General features: G+C 42.2%; 1 protein-coding gene across 1 annotated transcript in view; it reads right to left on the bottom strand.

Annotated features, from left to right (window-relative positions):
* The window catches only part of ankfn1a (ankyrin repeat and fibronectin type III domain containing 1a), a 233,311-nt gene that overhangs the window by 116,532 nt on the left and 94,994 nt on the right, over nt 1-21,785 (bottom strand). The window contains exon 7 of the mRNA XM_024009062.2: nt 6,107-6,229. Coding sequence (XP_023864830.1) covers nt 6,107-6,229 — 123 coding nt within the window. The remainder of the gene's footprint in view (nt 1-6,106; nt 6,230-21,785) is intronic.

The following is a 21,785-nucleotide window of genomic DNA, read 5'->3' as shown; positions in this document are numbered from 1 at the left end:
ATATATTGGCTGACAATGAAGACAGTACAAATTGATGAGTTTGAAAAATGGATGAGTTTCAGGTTCTGTCATTGTGACAGAACATAAGTTCCTAAAGGAAGGGAGGAAAATATTTTAGAAAAAATAGCAAGGCACTCTTCATATCTGGTGTAAGTTAAAATCTTCATCATCTTCACATGTCCTCAAGGACTATTAAAGGCCCAGTTCAATCAAAAATGTAATCTTCCTGTGTTTTATATATATTTCCACACGATGAGGTTGGAATAATACTGTGAAATTGTGAAAACTATTATAATGCCCTTTTAGTGTAAGAGTTGTTTAAAAAGACCACCTGAAATTTCAGCGTGTTTTGGTGGGATGGAGTTTGGCCTTCCATGGTGACATCACTATACATTAAATTAGTTAATAGACCAATAAGAAACTGAGTTTCAAACCTCTACATTCAGCTGTGAGAAGGCTCAGTTAAGTTGGAGGGCTCTTCAGAAACCATTCATGAAAAAGGAACATTCTAGTGTTCCTCTATTCATTATCTCTTCACTGTCACAGAAGACAGGCCAGCGAGTCACGACAACCATCATTATCTTTCCTCTGCCAAAACATAATTAGCGTTCACATAGCTACAGAGGGATAAAACATGCTTTAGTTTTCCAATAGAATGGCTGCGTTTACACAGGCAGCCCAATTATTATATTTTGTCACAAATTGGGTACAGCCTAAGGAATAGAAAGAATAACAAAACAAATGCTTCTAAAGATGGTTTATTTTTGTCCTTTATGCTTCAAGAGTACAGTATATGTTAAGTAAAGATGAATGCTCTCTATCATTTCCAGGACCAATTAGTTTATCTTATAAATAAATTTCTTGAATAAAGCAAAATTGAATAATTGACTGAATGATTGATTAATTGGCTGACAATTAGTTTAAGTGTGCAAGTGAGTGTCTTTCTTGTTGAAGAAATAACCAAATGTCATTAAAATATCATCAAATATTACACCTGGGATTGTGGGCACAGATATGGAACATGACATTTATTTAATTTTTTAACCTTTATTTAACTAGGCAAGTCAGTTAAGAACAAATTCTTATTTACAATGACGGCCTACCGGGGAACAGTGGGTTAACTGACTTGTTCAGGGGCAGAAAGACAGATTTCCACCTTGTCAGTTCGGGGATTCAATCCAGCAACCTCTCGGTTACTGGCCCAATGCTCTAACCATTAGGCTACTTGCCACCCCAAGACATGACCAATTAGAGGCACTGCAGGAGAAAGTGTGTGTGTGCATGCATGCATATGTGTACATGAGCATGTGTGTACCTATGTGTGTGTCCCCACTAATTGAGGCGAGTGAACTAAAATATCCACAATGAGCACTCTTTTATGCTCACACACACACACACACTCATGACCAACCACAGAATAGTCACGTCTGTCCTTTCAGGAGTGTTTGAATTTAACGGTTGCGTCATCTCTCCATGTATCTATTGAGAGGTGGCTGGAACAGTGATGTACAACACAATGAATAGTCCTTCACATCTGACTCCAGCTCTATCAACTGGGCCTCAAATAGCAGCAGGCTGGTACAATGGCCTCTCACTCTTCACCCTAATAACTACGGATATGAGCTGATCAAATTGGTTGAAGGGACAAATCATTAGCTGGGAGTGAGGGAGGAAGAGGAAGGGAGAAGTAGAGAGGTAAATAGGGCGGAGAGAAAGAGAGAGTGGATAAGAAAAGTGCTCGAGAGAGAAATAAAGAGAGAGAGAGATTTCATGAGCTGAAATAAAAGATCCCAGAAATGTTCCACACACACAAAAAGCTTATTTCTCTGCACAAATTTGTTTGCATCCCTGTTAGTGAGTATTTATCTTTTGCTAAGATAATCCATCCAGCTGACAGATATGGCATATCAAGAAGCTGATTAAACAGCATGTTAATCACATAAATGCACCTTGTGCAGAGGACAATAAAAGGCCACACATCACAATGTCACAGATGCCTCAAGTTCTGAGGGAGCATGCAATTGACATGCTGACTGCAGGAAAGTCCATCGGAGCTGTTGCCAGAGAATTGAATGTTAATTTCTCTACCATAAGAGAAAAGTCGTTTTAGAGAATTTGGAAGTACGTCTAACCAGCCTCACAACAGCAGACTCTGTGTAACCACGCCAGCTCAGGCCCTCCACATCTGGCTTCTTCACCTGCAGGATCTACTGAGAACAGCCACCTGGACAGCTGATGAAACTGAGGAGTATTTCTGTCTGAAATAAAACCTTTTTGTGGTGAAAAACTCATTCTGATTGGCTGGGCCTTGCGCCCTAGCGGATGGGCCAGTCTCTCAAGTGGTTGGGCCTATGCCCTCCCAGATGCACTCATGGTGGCGCCCCTGCCCAGTCATGTGAAATCCATAGATTAGGGCCAAATTTATTTATTTCAATTGACTGATTTCCTTACATGAACTGTAACTCAGTAAAATCGTCGACATTGTTGCATGTTACGTTTATATTTTTGTTCTGTGCATTCAGAAAATATTCAGACCAAGACTTTTTCCACATTTTGTTACGTTACAGCCTTATTCTAAAATTGATTAAATAGCTCTAGGAAGAGTCTTGGTGGTTCAAAACATCTACCATTTAAGAATGACTGAGGCCACAGTGTTCTTGGGGACCTTCAATGCTGTAAAAAATGTGTACCCTTACCCAGATCTGTGCTTCGACACAATCCTGTCTCAGAGCGCTAGGACATTTCCTTCGACCTCATGGCTTGGTTTTTGCTCTGACATGCACTGTCACTGTGGGACAGTATATAGACAGGTGTGTGCTTTTCCAAATCATGTCCAATCAATTGAATTTACCACAGCTGACACATGATCCTCGACTTCGGCGATGTCATCTACAAAATAGCCTCCACTCTCCTCAACAAATTGCATGCAGTCTATCACAGTGCCATCCGTTTTGTCACCAAAGCCCCATATACTACCCACCACTGCGACCTGTACTTTCTCGTTGGCTGGCCCTCGCTTCATACTCGTCGCCAAACCCACTGGCTCCAGGTCATCTACAATTATTTGCCAGGTAAAGCCCCGCCTTATCTCAGCTCACTGGTCACCATAGCAGCATCCACCCGTAGCACGCGCTCCAGCAGGTATAGCTCACTGGTCACTCCCAAAGCCAATTCCTCCTTTGGCTGCCTTTCCTTCCAGTTCTCTGCTGCCAATGACTGGAACGAACTGCAAAAATCACTGAAGCTGGAGACACATCTCCCTCACTAGCTTTAAGTACCAGCTGTCAGAGCAGCTCACAGATCACTGTACATAGCCCATCTGTAAATAGCCCATCCAACTACCGCATCCCCATACTGTATTTATTTATTTATCTTGCTCCTTTGCACCCCAGTATCTCTATTTACACATTCATCTTCTGCACATCTACCATTCCAGTGTTTAATTGCTATATCACAATTACTTCACCACCATGGCCTATTTATTGCCTTACCTTACCTAATTTGCACACACTGTATAGACTTTTTCTACTGTATTATTGACTGTATGTTTGTTTATTCCATGTGTAACTCTGTGTTGTTGTATGTGTCGAAATGCTTTGCTTTATTTTGACCAGGTTGCAGTTGTAAATGAGAACGTGTTCTCAACTAGCCTACCTGGTTAAATAAAGGTTAAATTAAAAAAAGTAAAGATAAAATGTCATGCTGAAACAAGAAAAGGACATCCCCAAACTGTTGCCATAAAATTGGAGGCAAAGCATCATCTAGAATGTAATTGTATGCTGTAGCATTAAGATTTCCCTTCAATATAACTAAGGGGCCATGAAAAACAGCCCCAGACCACTTCTCCTCCCCCATCAAACTTTACACTTGGTACTATGCATTGTGGCAGGTAGTGTTTTCCTGGAATCCACCAAACCCAGAGTCGTCCTTTGGACTACCGGATGGTGAAGCGTGATTCATCACTACAGAGAACACGGTTCCACTGTTCCAGAGTCGAATGGCGGCGAACTTTACACCACTCTAGCTGGCGCTTGGCATTGCGCATGGTGATCTTAGGCTTGTGTGCAGCTGCTCTGCCATGGAAACCCATTTCATGAAGCTGCTGACGAACAGTTCTGACGTTGCTTCCAGAGGCAGTTTGGAACACGGTAGTGAGTGTTGTAACCGAGAACAGAATATGTTTTACACGCTACGCGCTTCAGCATTCGGTGGTCCCATTCTGTGAGCTTGTGTGGCCTACCACCTCGCGACTGAGCCTAGACATTTCCACTTCACAATAACAGCACTTACAGTTAACCGGGGTAGCTCTAGCAGAACAGAAATTTGACAAACTGACTCGTTGGAAAGTTGTCATCCTATGACAGTGCCACGTTAAAAAGTCAGTACAGGCCATTCTACTGGCAATCTTTGTCTATGGAGATTGCATGGCTGTGTGCCAAATTGTTTACACCTGTCAGCAACGGGTGTGGTTGAAATAGCCGATTCCACTAATTTGAAGGGGTATCCATATACTTTTGGCTATGTTGTTTATTCACTGAGTGTACAAAACATTAGGACCATCTTCCTAATATTGAGTAACACCCCCTTTTGCCCTCAGAACAGCCTCGGGGCGTGGACTCTACAGGAACTATATACTCTATGTTGACTCCAATGCTTCCCACAGTTGTGTCAAGTTGGCTGGATGGCCTTTGGGTGGTGGACCATTCTTGATACATGCGGGAAAATATTGAGCGTGAAAAACCCGGCAGCGTTGCAGTTCTTGACACTCAAACCGGTACGCCTGGAACCTACTACCATACTCTGTTCAAAGGCACTGAAATATTTTGTCTTGCCCATTCACCCTCTGAATGGCACACAAACACAATCCATGTCTCAATTGTCTCAAGGCATAAAAATCTTTAACAGTGTGTAGCAAATTCTACTAGATAAAAAGCAGAAACTAGTATGACATCCTGGCATTTAAAGCATACTCAATTTTGGAAATGTAACATACTATAAAACATTATTTCTTTGCATTACCAAACAGGTTACTACTTAGAACACAAGTACGAGTATTCTATTCAGCTCCAACATCGTTATTCAATCACTCCCACAAAGAAAAACATGCTGATTCTGTCTTAAATGGAACATCTAAACAGAACATTGCTAACTAAAGAGCCTACGGGACTTGTAGCAACCAACACACGTACAGGTGCATTTTCAACAACAGCCTACTGCAACAATTACACTGAAACACATACATTACACACAGAGGAATAAGGGACAGAGCGATAAAGAGAGAGAGAATGGGGGAAGAAGAGCAAGATAATAGATGGAGAAAGACAGATACAGCAACAGAAGTCAAGTTAGTCTTATCTGTTTCTGCGCACAGAAGACGGAAGGAAAGAGAGTAGAGAGAGAACAAGAGAGAGAGAGAGGGAGAGAGACATCGGGGGGAAAGAGAGCAATAACAGATTGAGAAAGACAGGAACATAAAGATGGAGAGAAATTACAGTAACAGCAGCAGGAGTCAAGTCAGTAATCTGTTTCTGCGCAAAGCAGAGAGAAAGAGAGAGAAAGAGAGAGAGAGCGAAAAAGAACGGGGGGAGAAGAGAGGGATAACAGGTTGAGAAAGACAGGAACATAAAGATGGAGAGAAATTACAGTAACAGCAACAGAAGTCAAGTCAGTCTAATTTGTTTCTGCGCAAAGAAGAGAAGGAACGAGGAGAGAGAAAGGGAGGGATGAGGATATCTTCAGCTTCAATCGATACTGTATAAGCGAAACCAAAAAAGTATATTCTTCTAACAGCCAGGAATGCTGAAGCAGCAGTCATACAGTGTACATTAATTACCTACCCCTTTATCTAGCCTACATCTCTCACCCACCAAGTTCAACAGATCAATTATCAGCACAGCAGACGTATACTGACCTCACACATACTGATGTCGTGTATCATCTGATGTGTGTGTGTGTGTGTGTGTGTGGGTACATCTGCATGTGTCGGTGCATGCGCCTATGCATATTTGCATGTGTGGGAATCTGCACGTGTGTGTACTTACGTCTGTGCTTTGTGCATGTGTGTGTTCACCTGTATGTGTGTGTGCGGTGGCTTCAGCAGTTGTACCTGTCCAGGCTGTGAGACGTGCGTGGTGAGCCCGTGTAGAGCAACTGTCTGAAGTCCTTTATCAGAGCATCCCCTGGTCTCTGGTTCAACCTCTGAGCCAGGTGAGATATCTTACTCTCCGAGCTGCAGAGCAGAGGGGGAGAGGGGGAGACGAGAGTAGGAGAGGAGGGAGATGGAGGTTAGTCCTGAATGGTACCCTTGAGAGGAGAGGTTAAGTCCAGATGAGAAGCAAAAGTCACATTCAGGCTAACCTCTCAATGTCTCTCTATCTCACAGAGAAAGAGAGGAGAGCACAGTAGATCTTTCTCTCTCACTGAGTTCTAAGGAATGCCGGTACCACTAAGGTAAGTGTAGCCCAGATCTGAAGCTCTCTCCTGGCTGTCTCAGTCACACCGAGTCCCTCTCTGGAGCACATCCAAAGTTCTAAATAAATCTTAGTCCATCCCGTTCTGAAACTTCCAGGAAACCCTGCCGAGCAGGGCAGAGTATCACAACGCTGGCCAGTGTAGACTCTCTCTGGATCTCCACGTTCTGTCAGGCAACTAAACCCAGTTCAAGAGATTTATTCTCCAAGGGGCTCGTTCAGACAAGTGCATCCCCAAAGAGGTGCTCTATCCTGGATCAGTTTCAGAGCAGCGTAGCTCCTTTCTGGTTCCTACTCTGTATCTTGTCTCTGTATACCTCTCAGGCTAGCTATGCTGATAGCACTGAGCACCTGTTAAATGCAGCTCTGTGTAAGCAAGAGCATCTCGCTTTAGCTGCACACACAAACACGCACCCACACAGAAGAGCGCATTGAAGGGAGAAGGGAAAGCCTGCAAGAGAAAGGGAGAGAGAGAGACACACACACATTGATAGAGTGAGAGAGAGAGAGAGAGAGAGAGAGAGAGAGAGAGAGAGAGAGGATGATGTGAGAGGGGGGTTGGGGAGGTGAACACTGAGCACACACGGAGAGTGGGTGCCTAGAGATGAGCGGAGGGATGCTGGGTGCACACACACACTGTTGGCAGCCGTTACACACACTGTACAGAGTAAAAAAAAAAAAATAGGGGTTGCTTTACAGAATGGGGATGGAGAGAGAGGGAGAGGAGAAGGACAGATTATTGTAAAAAAGAAAAGGAGAGATGGGGATGACATTGTCAGAGGGGGAGACAGAGAGAGATGAGAGGGGAGGACTGGGGCTGACCTATTATTAAGAGGGGAGAAGCAGAGAGGGGGAGAGATGGGTGGAGGGGGAGGACACCTGTTATGAGATGGGTGGAGGGGGAGGGAAGAAGTGGAGCATATAAGTGAGCAGGTGTTGGAGAGGGAAAGGGGTAGGAGAGATAGAGGCGATGGAGAGAGAGAGAGAGAGAGAGAGAGAGAGAGAGAGAGAGAGAGAGAGAGAGAGAGAGAGAGAGAGAGAGAGAGAGAGAGAGAGAGAGAGAGAGAGAGAGAGAGAGAGAGAGAGAGAGAGAGAGAGAGAGACAGAGACAGAGAGAGAGAGAGAGAGAGGGACAGAGACACACAGAGAGAGAGAGAGAGACAGAGACAGAGAGAGAGACAGAGAGAGAGAGAGAGAGAGAGAGAGAGAGAGAGAGAGAGAGAGAGAGAGAGAGAGAGAGAGAGAGAGAGAGAGAGAGAGAAAGAGAGAGTGGAGAGGCAGAGGAGAGAGGAAGATAGATGAGAGGGAGAGGATAAAGAGGACATGAGAGGGATAGGACAGAGAGAGGGAAAGGAGATGAGAGGATAGGAGAAGAGAGGGAGAGGAGACAATATGATAGGAGAGGGAGAGGCAATAAGAGAAGAGAGAGGGAGAGAAGACAAGAGGATAGGAGGGAGAGGTGAGAGAGATGAGATGAGAGGGAGAGGAGATTAGAGAWYAGAGWMAGAMGAGAYWGAGYYMYGYASGYYGAGYWGAMYYGATYYGAGYYYYWGAGYGYGAGYYYAWYKMYWGATYYGAGAGGGAGAGGAGATGAGGGTGAGGAGACAAGATAATAGGAGAGGGAGAGGGAGAGAAGAGAGAGAGAGGTAGATAGATAAGAGTGAGAGGAGAAAGAGGATGGGAGGGAGAGGAAATGAGATGAGATGAGAGGGAGAGGAAGATGAGATGAGGGAGAGGAAGATGAGATGGAGGGTAGATAAGAGGAGATGAGAAGGAGAGGAGGAGATAAGAGGAGATGAGAGGGATAGGAGAGGAGCTGTTGTTCGCACGCTCATCTCCATTCTCCCGATTATCTGTAGAAGCTGGGTTACCTGCAGAGAGAGAGTGTATGTGTGTGTGAGTGTGGTTTTACTATCCTTGTGGGGACCAGAAGTAAAACAAGGAAATTCAGACAAGGAAATAAGGCTATTTTAGGCTTAGGGGTTAAAATTAAAGTTAGGTTTTGCGTTAGGAGTTAGGGTTAGGGTTATGTTTTGTTTTACGGGTATGGTTAGGGAAAGTAGGATTTTGAATGGGAATACATTTTTTGGTCCCCACAAGCATAATAAAACAAACACATACAAAATCCAAAGGCCCTGACTAACAAAGTATCATAAATAATAAATCGAAGCAGGAATATGTTTGTTGGCAAAAACCAGACCGTATAGGTTCTAATGAAAGCAAAAGCGAAATGTCTTAAAATGTTTTTAAATGTGAATAAATTGAATGTCAAATAATAATCAACATTTAAATGTCACCCTTCTTCTTGTTTTTCCTGTAATATGTTTAAAGACACTAAAAGGATTTAAAACCTCTACAGGATTTGTGTCCCCCCGCGGGACGGTTGCGCTAACGTAGGCTAATCTGATTAGCATGAGGTTGTAAGTAACAAGAACATTTCACAGGACATAGACATATCTGATATGGGCAGAAAGCTTAAATTCTTGTTAATCTAACTCCACTGTCCAATTTACAATAGCTATTACAGTAAAGGAATACCATGCTATTGTTTGAGGAGAGTGCACAGTTATGAACTTGAAAATTTATAAATAAACCAATTAGGCACATTTGGGCAGTCTAGTCTTGATACAACATTTTGAACAGAAATGCAATGGTTCATTGGATCAGTCTAAAACTTTGCACATACACTGCTGCCATCTACTGGCCAAAATGGAAATGGACCTAACCTGGAATAGCACAGTGACTTTTCTGTTGCATTTCAAAGATGATAAAAAAAGAAAGAAAAACGCATGTTTGTTTCTTTGTGTTATCTTTTACCAGATCTAATGTGTTATATTCTCCTACATTAATTTCACATTTCCATAAATTTCAAAGTGTGTCCTTTCAAATGGTATCAAGAATATCTTTGCTTCAGGTCCTGAGCTACAGGCAGTTAGATTTGGGTATGTCATGTTAGGCGAAATTTTTAAAAAAAGGGTTCGATCCATAAGGCTTTTATATTCCTTTCCAAATCAGCAGGTCTACTCCTAGGCAGAAAAGGCCTGTCTAACTATCTATGTGTCAGTCCCCAGGAGGCTGGTTATAGTCAGGTCCTGCTCTTGTCCCTGTCTCACAATCTCACACGCACGCACACTATACCATTAGCTAATCTTTGTCCTGAGCTGACCATGGAAAATCACCGACCCTGCTGACCCACACACACACACAAGTAGTGCGCAGATCAGCTGTCTGTTCACCCGCCTGCAATTGCTAATAACCCATCCATAACCGCCTTACTATATGTGATAGAGTGAAAATCGGAGGCCCGCACCCGACCCGCTAATACAGAAAATGCCATCGGACACGGCAGAACAATTTTTGGACAAGGGTACTGAATTTTTTAGATACACTACTGTTCAAAAGTTTGGGGTCACTTAGAAATGTCCTTGTTTTTGAAAGAAAAGCAAATTTGTCCATTAAAATAACATCAAATTGATCAGAAATACAGTGTAGATATTGTTAATGTTGTAAATTGCTATTGTAGCTGGAAATGGCAGATTTTTCATGGAATATCTACATAGGCATACGGAGGCCCATTATGAGCAACCATCACTCTGTGTTCCAATGGCACATTGTGTTAGGTAATCCAAGTTTATCATTGTAAAAGGCTAATTGATCATTAGAAAACCCTTTTGCAATTATGTTAGCACAGCTGAAAACTCTTGTCTGATTAAAGAAGCAACAAAACTGGCCTTCAGACTAGTTGAATATTTGGAGCATCAGCGTTTGTGGGTTCGATTACAGGCTCAAAATGTCCAGAAAAAAAACGTTATTCTGAAACTCGTCAGTCTATTGTTCTGAGAAATGAAGGCTATTCCATGCGAGAAGTTGCCAATAAACTGAAGATCTCATACAACGCTGTGTACTACTCCCTTCACAGAACAGCGCAAACTGGCTAACCAGAACAGAAAGAGGAGTGGGAGGCCCCGGTGCACAAGACGACAAGCACATTCGAGTCCTCAACTGGCAGCTTCATTAAATAGTACCCGCAAAACACACAAGACTGGCCAATAAAAATAGAAGTTTATGATGGGCAAAAGGACACAGAACAGAGGAACTCTGCCTAGAAGGCCAGCTGAGTCCCGATGGATCTCTGTAATTTGCTCCATTCATCTTTCCCTCAATCCTGACTAGTCTCCCAGTCCCTACCACTGAAAAACATCACCACAGCACGCTGCCACCATCATGCTTCACCGTAGGGATGGTATTGGCCAGGTGATGAGCGGTGCCAGGTTTCCTCCAGACATGACGCTTGGCATTCAGGCCAAAGAGGTCAATCTCATCAGACCAGAGAATCTTGTTTCTCATGGTCTGAGTCTATTAGTTGCCGTTTGACAAACTCTAAGCGGGCTGTCATGTGCCTTTTACTGGATTGGCTTCCGTCTAGCCACTCTACCATAAAGGCCTGATTGGTGGAGTGCTGCAGAGATGGTTGTCCTTCTGGAAGGTTCTCCCATCTCCACAGAGGAACTCTAGAGCTCTGTCAGAGTGACCATCTAGTTCTTGGTCACCTCCCTGACCAAGGCCCTTCTCCCTCGATTGCTCAGTTTGGCCAGCTCTAGGAAGAGTCTTGGTGGTTTCAAACTTCTTCCATTTAAGAATGATGGAGGCCACTGTATTCTTGGGAACCTTCAATGCTGCAGACATTTTTTGGTAGCCTTCCGACACAAATCGGAAAATTCCTTCGACATCATGGCTTGGTTTTTGCTCTGACATGCACTGTCAACTGTGGGACCTTATATAGACAGGTGTGTGACTTTCCAAATCATGTTCAATCAATTTAATTTACCACAGGTGGACTCCAATCAAGTTGTAGAAACATCTCAAGGATGATCAATGGAAACAGGATGCAACCGAGTCCCAATTTCGAGTCTCATATCAAAGGGTCTGAATGGTTATGCAAATGTTATTTCATTATTAATTTATTTTTTACATTTGCAAAAAAAATACGTTTTCTTTGTCATTATGTGGTATTGTGTGTAGATTGATGAGGTAAAAATTGATTTAATCAATTTTAGAATAAGGCTGTAACGTAACAAAATGAAAGAGTGAAAGTGTCTGAATACTTTCCGAATGCACTGTAATTTCAAACATTTTGGTAGGCTATTTGTTTGTCAACTTCTCTATACTTAGATACATGTAGCTTCTCTTCTGTCATTATATATTGCTCTAGAAGACTAAATAAACCCTTGCTCACGAGAATATCATAAATCGATAGAATGAAAGCATCAATCTAGTTGACATCGGTAAAGTTCTCTATCATCTATGCTTCTTTTGCGGAGCAAAGACGTTTTTTAGGGACTGGGGAGAAAATGCAATAAGAAACAAAAAACAGGAAAGACTCTGTACAAAAATCAGTTTGACTGGTTGTAAGGAAATAGAAAGCTGTGAAAACGACCCAACATGTTTCTGATAAGATTTTAGTTTGACTTAGTATTTCATCCACATAAAATATGCATCTATCAGCTTTTATGATGTTGATAAAGATAACACCTCCACAGACTGTATATAACTGGCCATATTTCTCCACTCCTGTTCCTGAGTCAAAAATGTTCCTACATTTGGTGTATAATTTTACTGCAAGAAATGCTAAATTCTGCAGGAGTTCATATTACGCCTATGTGAGAGGTTATAGACCTAGAGTCAGTGTCCAGATTTCATTTTCCATTTAACCCATCTGAACAGTAGTTCCCTTGATGTGACATAGGCCTACTTGAAGTCCTCGTGTTGTGACTGTGGAATGTGTATAGCGCCTCACAATGACCACACACACACAACACTGCTATCATCCTCTTTACCATTTCACCAAATCTTTCCTAAACATCACTTTTCTGGCCCTCCCTAGTCTTTATTTTCAACTTTCCATTTCGCAGCTTTTCTCTTATTGAATTAAACTCAGACATTGTCATTTTTGCCTCCGTTGATACGTTTTCTGCCCGTTCCCAAAAGCATTTCGTGATTGGCGTGTAGGCTATTTGGCGAGCGCACGGTTAGGCCTTAGGCATATGCACTAATACCAGATCGCCTAAAAATAATGAAAGAAAAACCTCAATGTAGCCTGTAGATATAAATTGCACAAGAATGGCACATTTATGTATTTTTTAAGGTATGGTTTTATCTTCATTCAACCCACCCCCCATCCGGGGACTGCGGGTTATGAGTCAACCTGCGCAACACACACAGATAGTGGGGCATACACACAAACAGCATACACATGCAGGCAAGCATGGCAAAACAGCAAAGGAGTGAGAACAGAACGAACTCATAAAAGCTGAACAGTAATATTCACAATACCATAAAACGTACAACAACATCAGCATACCAGCCATAACAAGTTTACTGATGTCATAGAGTATGTCACTAGAGAGGCGCCCGGTTCCAACAGGTTGTTCTGTATGACTAATATAGAATGTGACGTTCATTGGAATTGACCTGCAGTACAATATCACTGGTAAAGTGCTATTATTGAGACTGACAGATAGGAAAGGGTTTGTACACGTATGCACGAACGCACGCACGCACACCACCACCTGCCCTTGTAGCCAGCAAAGTCATGATTGGTTGGTAATTATCCATTGTATCGTCAAAGTGGTGTTTTTTGACAGATCTGGGCGTCCTACTGGGTGCCTTTTGTATCGTCAGTGGCCACAGAACGCAGTTTTCCTCAGTGACTCGATGTGACACACACACACGCAACGGGGTATGATCTGATATGGTTTGTACTGGTGAACAGTGGCGTGTATTCAGGGAAGCCAGGCTTCTCCCAGAAAATAATATAAAGAAACATTATTTTATGTGTTTATCTTTCGTCTTTTTTCTTTGTGTTTTAGAATTTCCTTCAATTCGCTAGAGGCTGAATGTACTGTATCTCACTGGAGAAAGCATCCGTGCGAGTGAAACAGCGCCCCTCTGTCTCTGTATGTGTGGCCCATCTATCTGATGCTGTCTGGTCAAAAAAAAAGAGTATGATATTGTTGCCGCCCGTAGCATTGAATGCAACGGAAGCCAGCAAGAATTTGGCCTCCCTTGATAGTTTTTTAATATAAAATAGCCAATCAGCATTGAGCTAAACTGAACAAGCTCAACTGTGAATGGTCCTGGCACACCAAAAAGTGTCAAGGGAAGCCAGTTTGGATTTGGCTTGACACCAATCACAACACATAAAAAGCCAAGCGTCACTGATAGAAAAAACTTGAATTGTTGCATCTCGTTGTGTTATTGTCCCTCCAGTGGCTAGCTAGCTAGCTAAAACTAACCATGGATGGAGATAGGGATTTAGACTTGGGTTTTACTTCATTCTCTGTACTGGCCAATGATTATAACGACGATTCTGATCCAACCATAAATTCATACACTGTGCCCCTTGCCTGAGAGGATGGAAGTTCAATATGTAGCTAGATGTAGTAGGCTAATGTTGACTAGCTGGCTCATCATTGCACATGAAAAGAAGTTAGACTAGTGCGCAAGCATTTTAGCCAGGTAGCCTAGAACAACAAAAACTTAAAGCGTGTACTGTATGACAGAGTCATAAACCGTTTCGGCAATATGAAGGAGAGGAGGATGGCATTTATCTACAAGTAGGGTAGGTCAACATGTTTTTTCTACTTGCAAGCACACACACACATAGAAATCAGTACCATTGAAAGCCACATCATATTTAGCATACGTTGACTGGACTAAATTGTTTTTGGTATATTTTATTTGTCACTATTAGACTAAGCATAGCTGATATGACGTTGAATTGTTAAAGTTAAAGTTGAAATGGTGCTGGAGTAGTGGATGCAGCTTCTATTTTCTTTGCGATCCATGATTCTATATCCATAACGTTAGTTGTTTAGTGGTCTGAAGATGTAGGAAACATGAACTTGCTTGACGTTGCTGTAGGTCATGTAACTGTTTGTTACATGCTATATGCTTTGTGGACTTCCTCCAGACAGATGTTGCTCTCCGCTTTTGTGATGAAACAAAGGTTTGGTTGAATTTATTCTGTCACTGTGTCTTCTCATTGTTTACATTTACATTTACATTTAAGTCATTTAGCTGACGCTCTTATCCAGAGCGACTTACAAATTGGAAAGTTCATACATATTCATCCTGGTCCCCCCGTGGGGAATGAACCCACAACCCTGGCGTTGCAAGCGCCATGCTCTACCAACTGAGCCACACGGGACCACATTGTCTCGGCATTAGGCCTATATATCATGGTTGCATGGCATATGAACTAAAAGGTTATTATAGACCAAACAACGCAATTATCACAACACATAGGCTGTAATATGGCTATTATTTCTTGGCTTCCAGTGATTTTACCCATGCACCGCAACTGCTGTTGAAAGCCATATGTAGTGTGTGTGGCACATCAAGTTACAGCATATTCATTATATAAGTTAACTAGCTAACATCAATTTGGTGAAAACAAGTCATAGTCACTGGCTGGCTGGCTAGAGTTATCAATGTTTTCAATGGTGATGAATGAGAGCTATAGTTAACCAGCTAACAAACAATGCAACAAAAGTGTAATTTAGGATTTTAAAAAACCTCCAAAAGGCTCTGAATTTCAGGAATCACAGTTGTCCCTGGTGTACTGTTTAATTATATAACCAAAAACTTTTTGGATGAAAACTATGTTTTTAATATTGCCCTCATTGTCTTTCATGGGTTTGAAACTTGAGTCTGCGGCATCGGACTCCAGCTTGGTCAGCGAAAGTTGCTATCCACCGGAGCGCTGTGATTGTTTGGCCCAAATTTGGGGGCGGGTTTATTGAAGGGTCAATAAAGAAAGAGTAAGGGACAAGGACTTGGGATGTTCGGCTCTTTTTACTGACTCTGATCTTTTCGATCAGTCAAAAACAACGAATCTTTCAATTCATTTCGTTCATTTGATTCAGTTATGCCCAGAGCCCGCAGGACCCCCTACCAGCAAACGATGAACTAAAAACTTGAAAGAATCATGATTCTACAAGATTCTCATTCACCATATTGGGCTTATTGGAGCTGTCAACTGTGACAGACTTATACAAGGTTGCTTCAAACAATGTACATTTGTGAATGCTAGGTATACTAATAACTTTAGTTATTGATACCTTTGAAACTAGGGTCTAGTTGCAGCCACAACCGGACTAGATTTTTAACAACTTTTGGCGGAATAGAATTACTTGACTGCTGCGAGGGATAAAAGCACGATATCGTTCGCAAACTGCAGCAGCTCTCAAACAACTCGTTCTCGAGTCCGAGTGCTGAGCAGAGGTAGGATGTGTATGTTTTGGCTCTACAACGCTGTGTCCATGGACAACATTCAATAATCAATGAATTGCAGTCATTATTGCACCATGTGCTCAATGATATTTTTCTTCTCTATACTGTCTGCATAGACAGGTGGTGGTAAGAGCACGTCTCCGAAGCCGCTGAGCCGGATTCATTATTATAATTTTGTATTTATTTCACCTTTATTTAATCCTGCTGTAGAATTAATTGTGGCCAGCAGGTGGAACAAACGACTAAAATGAACGAGTCACTCGGAAAAACGAATCATGACTTTCGAGTCGTTCAAAAGTAACTAATCATTCGCGACCCGCACATCACTAACAAGGACCCAGTATGGATTATCCATCTCCGCCAAATGGTGTAATACAGTTACTATATCTAGACAAGACAAACAAATATTCACGATTTCCCTAATATCATCAAAAATCAATAAATCATGTTTCTGGGCTTATTCAGTAGTTCTGACCTAATTAAGTAGATTCATGTTGAAAAATAATGTAAAAATAAGTTAAATTATACTGTTGCTGCTTCCTGTTTTTTTATTTATATAACTCAGTGTCAAAATAGTGGTTTTAAATGTCCAAATTCTTAAATCAATATCCTGAAATAGGCCGTGATATTTTGAAGAACAAAATATTAAAATGACTCTATACACACACACACGTGTCAAACTTGTGTTCTGATTGTATTTTGTTAAATTAGTACTTTATAAACTGCACACGCACCACAATTTGCCCAGCATCCACTCGAAGCTGGAATTTATTAGCCTGTTCCACTGTAATAAATAGCACGCGCAAATTAATCACTCACATCATATTGTATGGAAATCAATGGAACTGGGACAATTCGCTGCCACTGCCGTAGGATCTTAATTTGATCACCCTGTTGAAGAACTTTCCTGCAATGCAGGAAATGTAAAACTTGTAGTGCATTTGAGGTTTAAAAAGGCTTCTGAAGTTGTAATTTCCACTTGAACATTTTAGACTTGATTTTCATTAAGAAAAATCTATCAACCCATACAAAAATTGTAATTAATCATAATCCACAAAATAATCCATATTTCCTGTTGCTGCAGCATTATTTTCTTGCTGTAGCAAACTGGCACAAATTAAGATCCTGCATCTGTACATGCCCAATTTGCGCTCTTCTTAAAGACAAACCTCAAAGAACTTGAGTATACTAAACTCAGCAAAAAAAGAAACGTCCCTTTTTCAGGACCCTGTCTTTCAAAGATAATTCGTAAAAATCCAAATAACTTCACAGGTCTTCATTGGAAAGGGTTTAAACACTGTTTCCCATGCCTGTTCAATGAACCATAAACAATTAATGAACATGCACCTGTGGAACGGTCGTTAAGACACTAACAGCTTACAGACGGTAGGCAATTAAGGTCACAGTTATGAAAACTTAGGACACTAAAGAGGCCTTTCTACTGACTCTGAAAAACACCAAAAGAAAGATGCCCAGGGTCCCTGATCATCTGCGTGAACGTGCCTTAGGCATGCTGCAAGGAGGCATGTGGACTGCAGATGTGGCCAGGGCAATAAATTGCAATGTCTGTACTGTGAGACGCCTAAGACAGCGCTACAGGGAGACAGGACGGACAGCTGATCGTCCTCGCAGTGGCATCACATCTGCGGGACAGGTACAGGATGGCAACAACTGCCCGAGTTATACCAGGAATGCACAATCCCTCCATCAGTGCTCAGACTGTCCGCAATAGGCTGAGAGAGGCTGGACTGAGGGCTTGTAGGCCTGTTGTAAGGCAGGTCCTGACCAGACATTACTGTCAACAACATCGCCTACGGGCACAAACCCAACATCGCTGGACAAGACAGGACTGGCAAAAAGGGATCTTCACTGACGAGTCACGGTTTTGTCTCACCAGGGGTGATGGTCGGATTTGCGTTTATCGTCGATGGAATGAGCGTTACACTGAGGCCTGTACTCTGGAGAAGGGATCGATTTGGAGGTGGAGGGTCTGTCATGGTCTGGGGCGGTGTGTCAAAGCATCACCGGACTGAGCTTGATGTCATTGCAGGCAATCTCAACGCTGTGCGTTACAGGGAAGACATCCTCCTCCTTCATGTGGTACCCTTCCTGCAGGCTCATCCTGACATGACCCTCCAGCATGACAATGCCACCAGCCATACTGTGCGTGATTTCCTGCAAGACAGGAATGTCAGTATTCTGCCATGGCCAGCGAAGGGCCCGAATCTCAATCCCATTTAGCACGTCTGGGACCTGTTGGATCGGAGGGTGAGGGCTAGGGCCATTCCCCCCAGAAATGTCCGGGAACTTGCAGGTGCCTTGGTGAAAGACTGGGGTAACATCTCACAGCAAGAATGGGCAAATCTTGTGCAGTCCATGAGGAGGAGATGCACTGCAGTACTTAATGCAGCTTTGTTCAGGGACACATTATTCCATTTCTGTTAGTCACATGTTTGTGGAACTTGTTCAGTTTATGTCTCAGTTGTTGAATCTTGTTATGTTCATACAAATACTTACACATGTTAAGTTTGCTGAAAAAACAAACGCCGTTGACAGTGAGAGGACGTCTCTTTTTTTGCTTACAGTTTACATATAGTTTACATATATCAGATGATAGATGAGAACCTGTAGTAGCCATTTATCAATTTATAGCTCTGTGAGACAATAATTTAGGTACAGTTGAAGTCGGAAGTTTACATACACCTTAGCCAAGTACATTTAAACTCAGTTTCAAAATTCCTGACATTTAATCCTTGTAAAAATTGTCTGAGGTCAGTTAGGATCACCACTTTATTTTAATGTAGAATGTCAGAATAATAGTAGAGAGAATGATTTATATCAGCTTTAATTTCTTGCATCACATTCCCAGTGGGTCATAAGTTTACATACACTCAATTAGTATTTGGTAGCATTGGCTTTAAATGGTTTAACTTGGGTCAAACGTTTTGGGTAGCCTTCCACAAGCTTGACACAATAAGTAGGGTGAATTTTGGCCCATTCCTTCTGACAGAGCTGGTGTAACTGAGTCAGGTTTGTAGGCCTCCTCGCACGCACACACTTTTTCAGTTCTGCCCACAAATTTTCTATAGGATTCAGGTCAGGGCTTTGTGATGGCCACTCCAATACCTTGACTTTGTAGTCCTTAATTCATTTTGCCACTACTTTGGAAGTATGCTTGGAGTCATTGTTCATTTAGAAGACCCATTTACGACCACGCTTTACCATCCTGACTGATGTCTTGAGATGTTGCTTCAATATATCCACAGAATTTTCCTCCCTCATGGAACCATCTATTTTGTCAAGTGCACCAGACCCTCCTGCATCAAAGCAACCCCACAACATGATGATGCCACCCCCGTGCTTCACGGTTGGGATGGTGTTCGTCGGCTTTCAAGCCTACCCCTTTCTCCTCCAAACATAACAATGTTTATTATGGCCAAACAGTTCTATTTTTGTTTCATCAGACCAGAGGACATTTCTCCAAAAAGAACAATCTCTGTCCCCATGTGCAGTTGCAAACTGTAGTCTGGTTTTTATACTGCTGTTTTGGAGCAGTGGCTTCTTCCTTGCTGAGCGGCCTTTCAGGTTATGTCGATATAGGACTCGTTTTACTGTGGATATAGATACTTTTGTAACTGTTTCCTCCAGCATCTTCACAAGGTCCTTTGCTGTTGTTATAAGATTGATTTGCACTTTTCGCACCAAAGTACGTTAATCTGTAGGAGACAGAACGTGTCTCCTTCCTGAGCGGTATGACGGCTGCGTGGTCCCATGGCGTTTATACTTGCGTACTATTGTTTGTACAGATGAGCGTGGTACCTTTAGGCATTTGGAAATTGCTCCCAAGGATGAACCAGACTTGTGAAGGTCTACAATTTTTTTTTGAGGTCTTAGCTGATTTCTTTTGATTTTCCCATGATGTCAAGCAAAGAGGAACTGAGTTTGAAGGTAGGCCTTGAAATACATTCACAGGTACACCTCCAATTGACTCAAATGATGTCAATTAGCCTATCAGAAGCTTCTAAAGCCATGACATCATTTTCTGGAATTTTCCAAGCTGTTTAAAGGCACAGTCAACTTAGTGTATGTACACTTCTGACGCACTGGAATTGTGATACAGTGAAGTATAAGTGAAATAATCTATCTGTAAACAATTGTTGGAAAAATTACTTGTGTCATGCACCAAGTAGATGTCCTAACTGACTTGCCAAAACTATAGTTTGTTAACAAGAAATTTGTGGAGTGGTTTAAAAACGAGTTAATGACTCCAATCTAAGTATATGTAAACTTCCGACTTCAACAGTACACAAAGTAATCCATTAATATTTTGTTTCCAAAGGTCATAAGAAACATGATACAAGGCAAATTATTTCAAAAGAACAGAATAGCATGTTTTGACTTTTACACAGTACCAGTCAAAAGTTTGGATACACCTACTCATTCCAGGATTTGTATTTATTTTTTCACTATTTTATACATTGTAGAATAATAGTGAAAACATCAGAACTATGAAAGTGTTAAACAATTCAAAACATATTTTATATTTGAGATTCTTCAAAGTAGCCACCCGTTGCCTTGATGACAGCTTTGCACACTCTTGGAATTCTCTCAACCAGCTTCATGATGTAGTCCCCTGGAATGCATTTCATTTAACAGGTGTGCCTTCTTAAAAGTTAATTTGTGGAATGTCTTTCCATCTTCATGTGTTTGAGCCAATCAGTTGTGTTGTGACAACGTAGGGGTGGTATACAGAATATAGCCCTATTTGGTATAAAAATAAGTCAATTTATGTCAGGAACTGCTCAAATAGGCAAAGAGAAACGACAGTCCATCATTTATTTTAAGACATGAAGGTCAATCAATCCGGAAAATTTCAAGAACAGTCCCAAAAACAATCAAGCGCTATTGTCACGTGTGCTCCGTCTCTGGTCTCTAGGTCACCAGGCCACTTGTTATTGCGCACACCTGTCACCATCGTTACGCGTACCTGCGCATCATCGGACTCACCTGGACTCCATCACCTCCTTGATTACCTGCCCTATTTATGGCACTCCCTTTGGTTGCTTCCCCCAGGCATTATTGTTTCTGTTCATGTGTCATGTCTGTGCGTTGTTCGTGTTACTTATTTTGTATTATGTTGTGTTTAATTATTAAAACACTCACTCCCTGAACTTGCTTCCCGACTCTTAGCACACATCGTTACAGCTACGGTAAAACTGGATCTCACGAGGACTGCCACAGGAAAGGAACACCCAGAGTTACCTCTGCTGCAGAGGATACGTTCATTTGAGTTACCAGCCTCAGAAATTGCAGCCCAAATAAATGCTTCACAGATTTCAAGTAACAGACATCTCAACATCAACTGTTCAGAGGAGACTGTGTGAATCAAGCCTTCATGGTCTAATTGCTGCAAAGAAACCACTACTAAAGGACACCAATAATAAGAAGAGACTTGCTTGGGCCAAGAAACAAGCAATGGACATTAGACCGGTGGAAATCTGTCCGTTGGTCTGATGAGTCCAAATTTGCAATTTTTGGTTCCAACCGCTGTGTCTTTGTGAGACGCCGAGTACGTGAATGGTGATCTCCACATGTGTGGTTCCCACCGCGAAGCATAGAGGAGGAGGTGTGATGGTGTGGGGGTGCTTTGCTGGTGACACTGTCAGTGATTTATTTAGAATTCAAGGCTCACTTAACCAGCACCAGCATAACACCATCCCATCTAGTTTGCGCTTAGTGGGACTATCATTTGTTTAACAACAGGACAATGACCCAACACACCTCCAGGCTGTGTAAGGGCTATTTGACCAAGAAGGAAAGTGATGGAGTGCTGCATCAGATGACCTAGCCTCCACAAATCACCCGACCTCAACCCAACAGATGGTTTGGGATGAGTTGAACCGCAGAGTGAAGGAAAGCAGCCAACAAGTGCTCAATATATGTGGGAACTCCTTCAAGACTGTTGGAAAAGCATTCCAGGTGAAGCTGGTTGAGAGAATGCCAAGCACGTGCAAAGCTGTC

Source organism: Salvelinus sp. IW2-2015, linkage group LG18 (genome assembly GCF_002910315.2).
Source record: "Salvelinus sp. IW2-2015 linkage group LG18, ASM291031v2, whole genome shotgun sequence".
Classification (NCBI taxonomy): domain Eukaryota; kingdom Metazoa; phylum Chordata; class Actinopteri; order Salmoniformes; family Salmonidae; genus Salvelinus; species Salvelinus sp. IW2-2015.
Note: the sequence above shows the minus strand (reverse complement) of the source record. Positions and strands in the feature narration are given on the sequence as shown.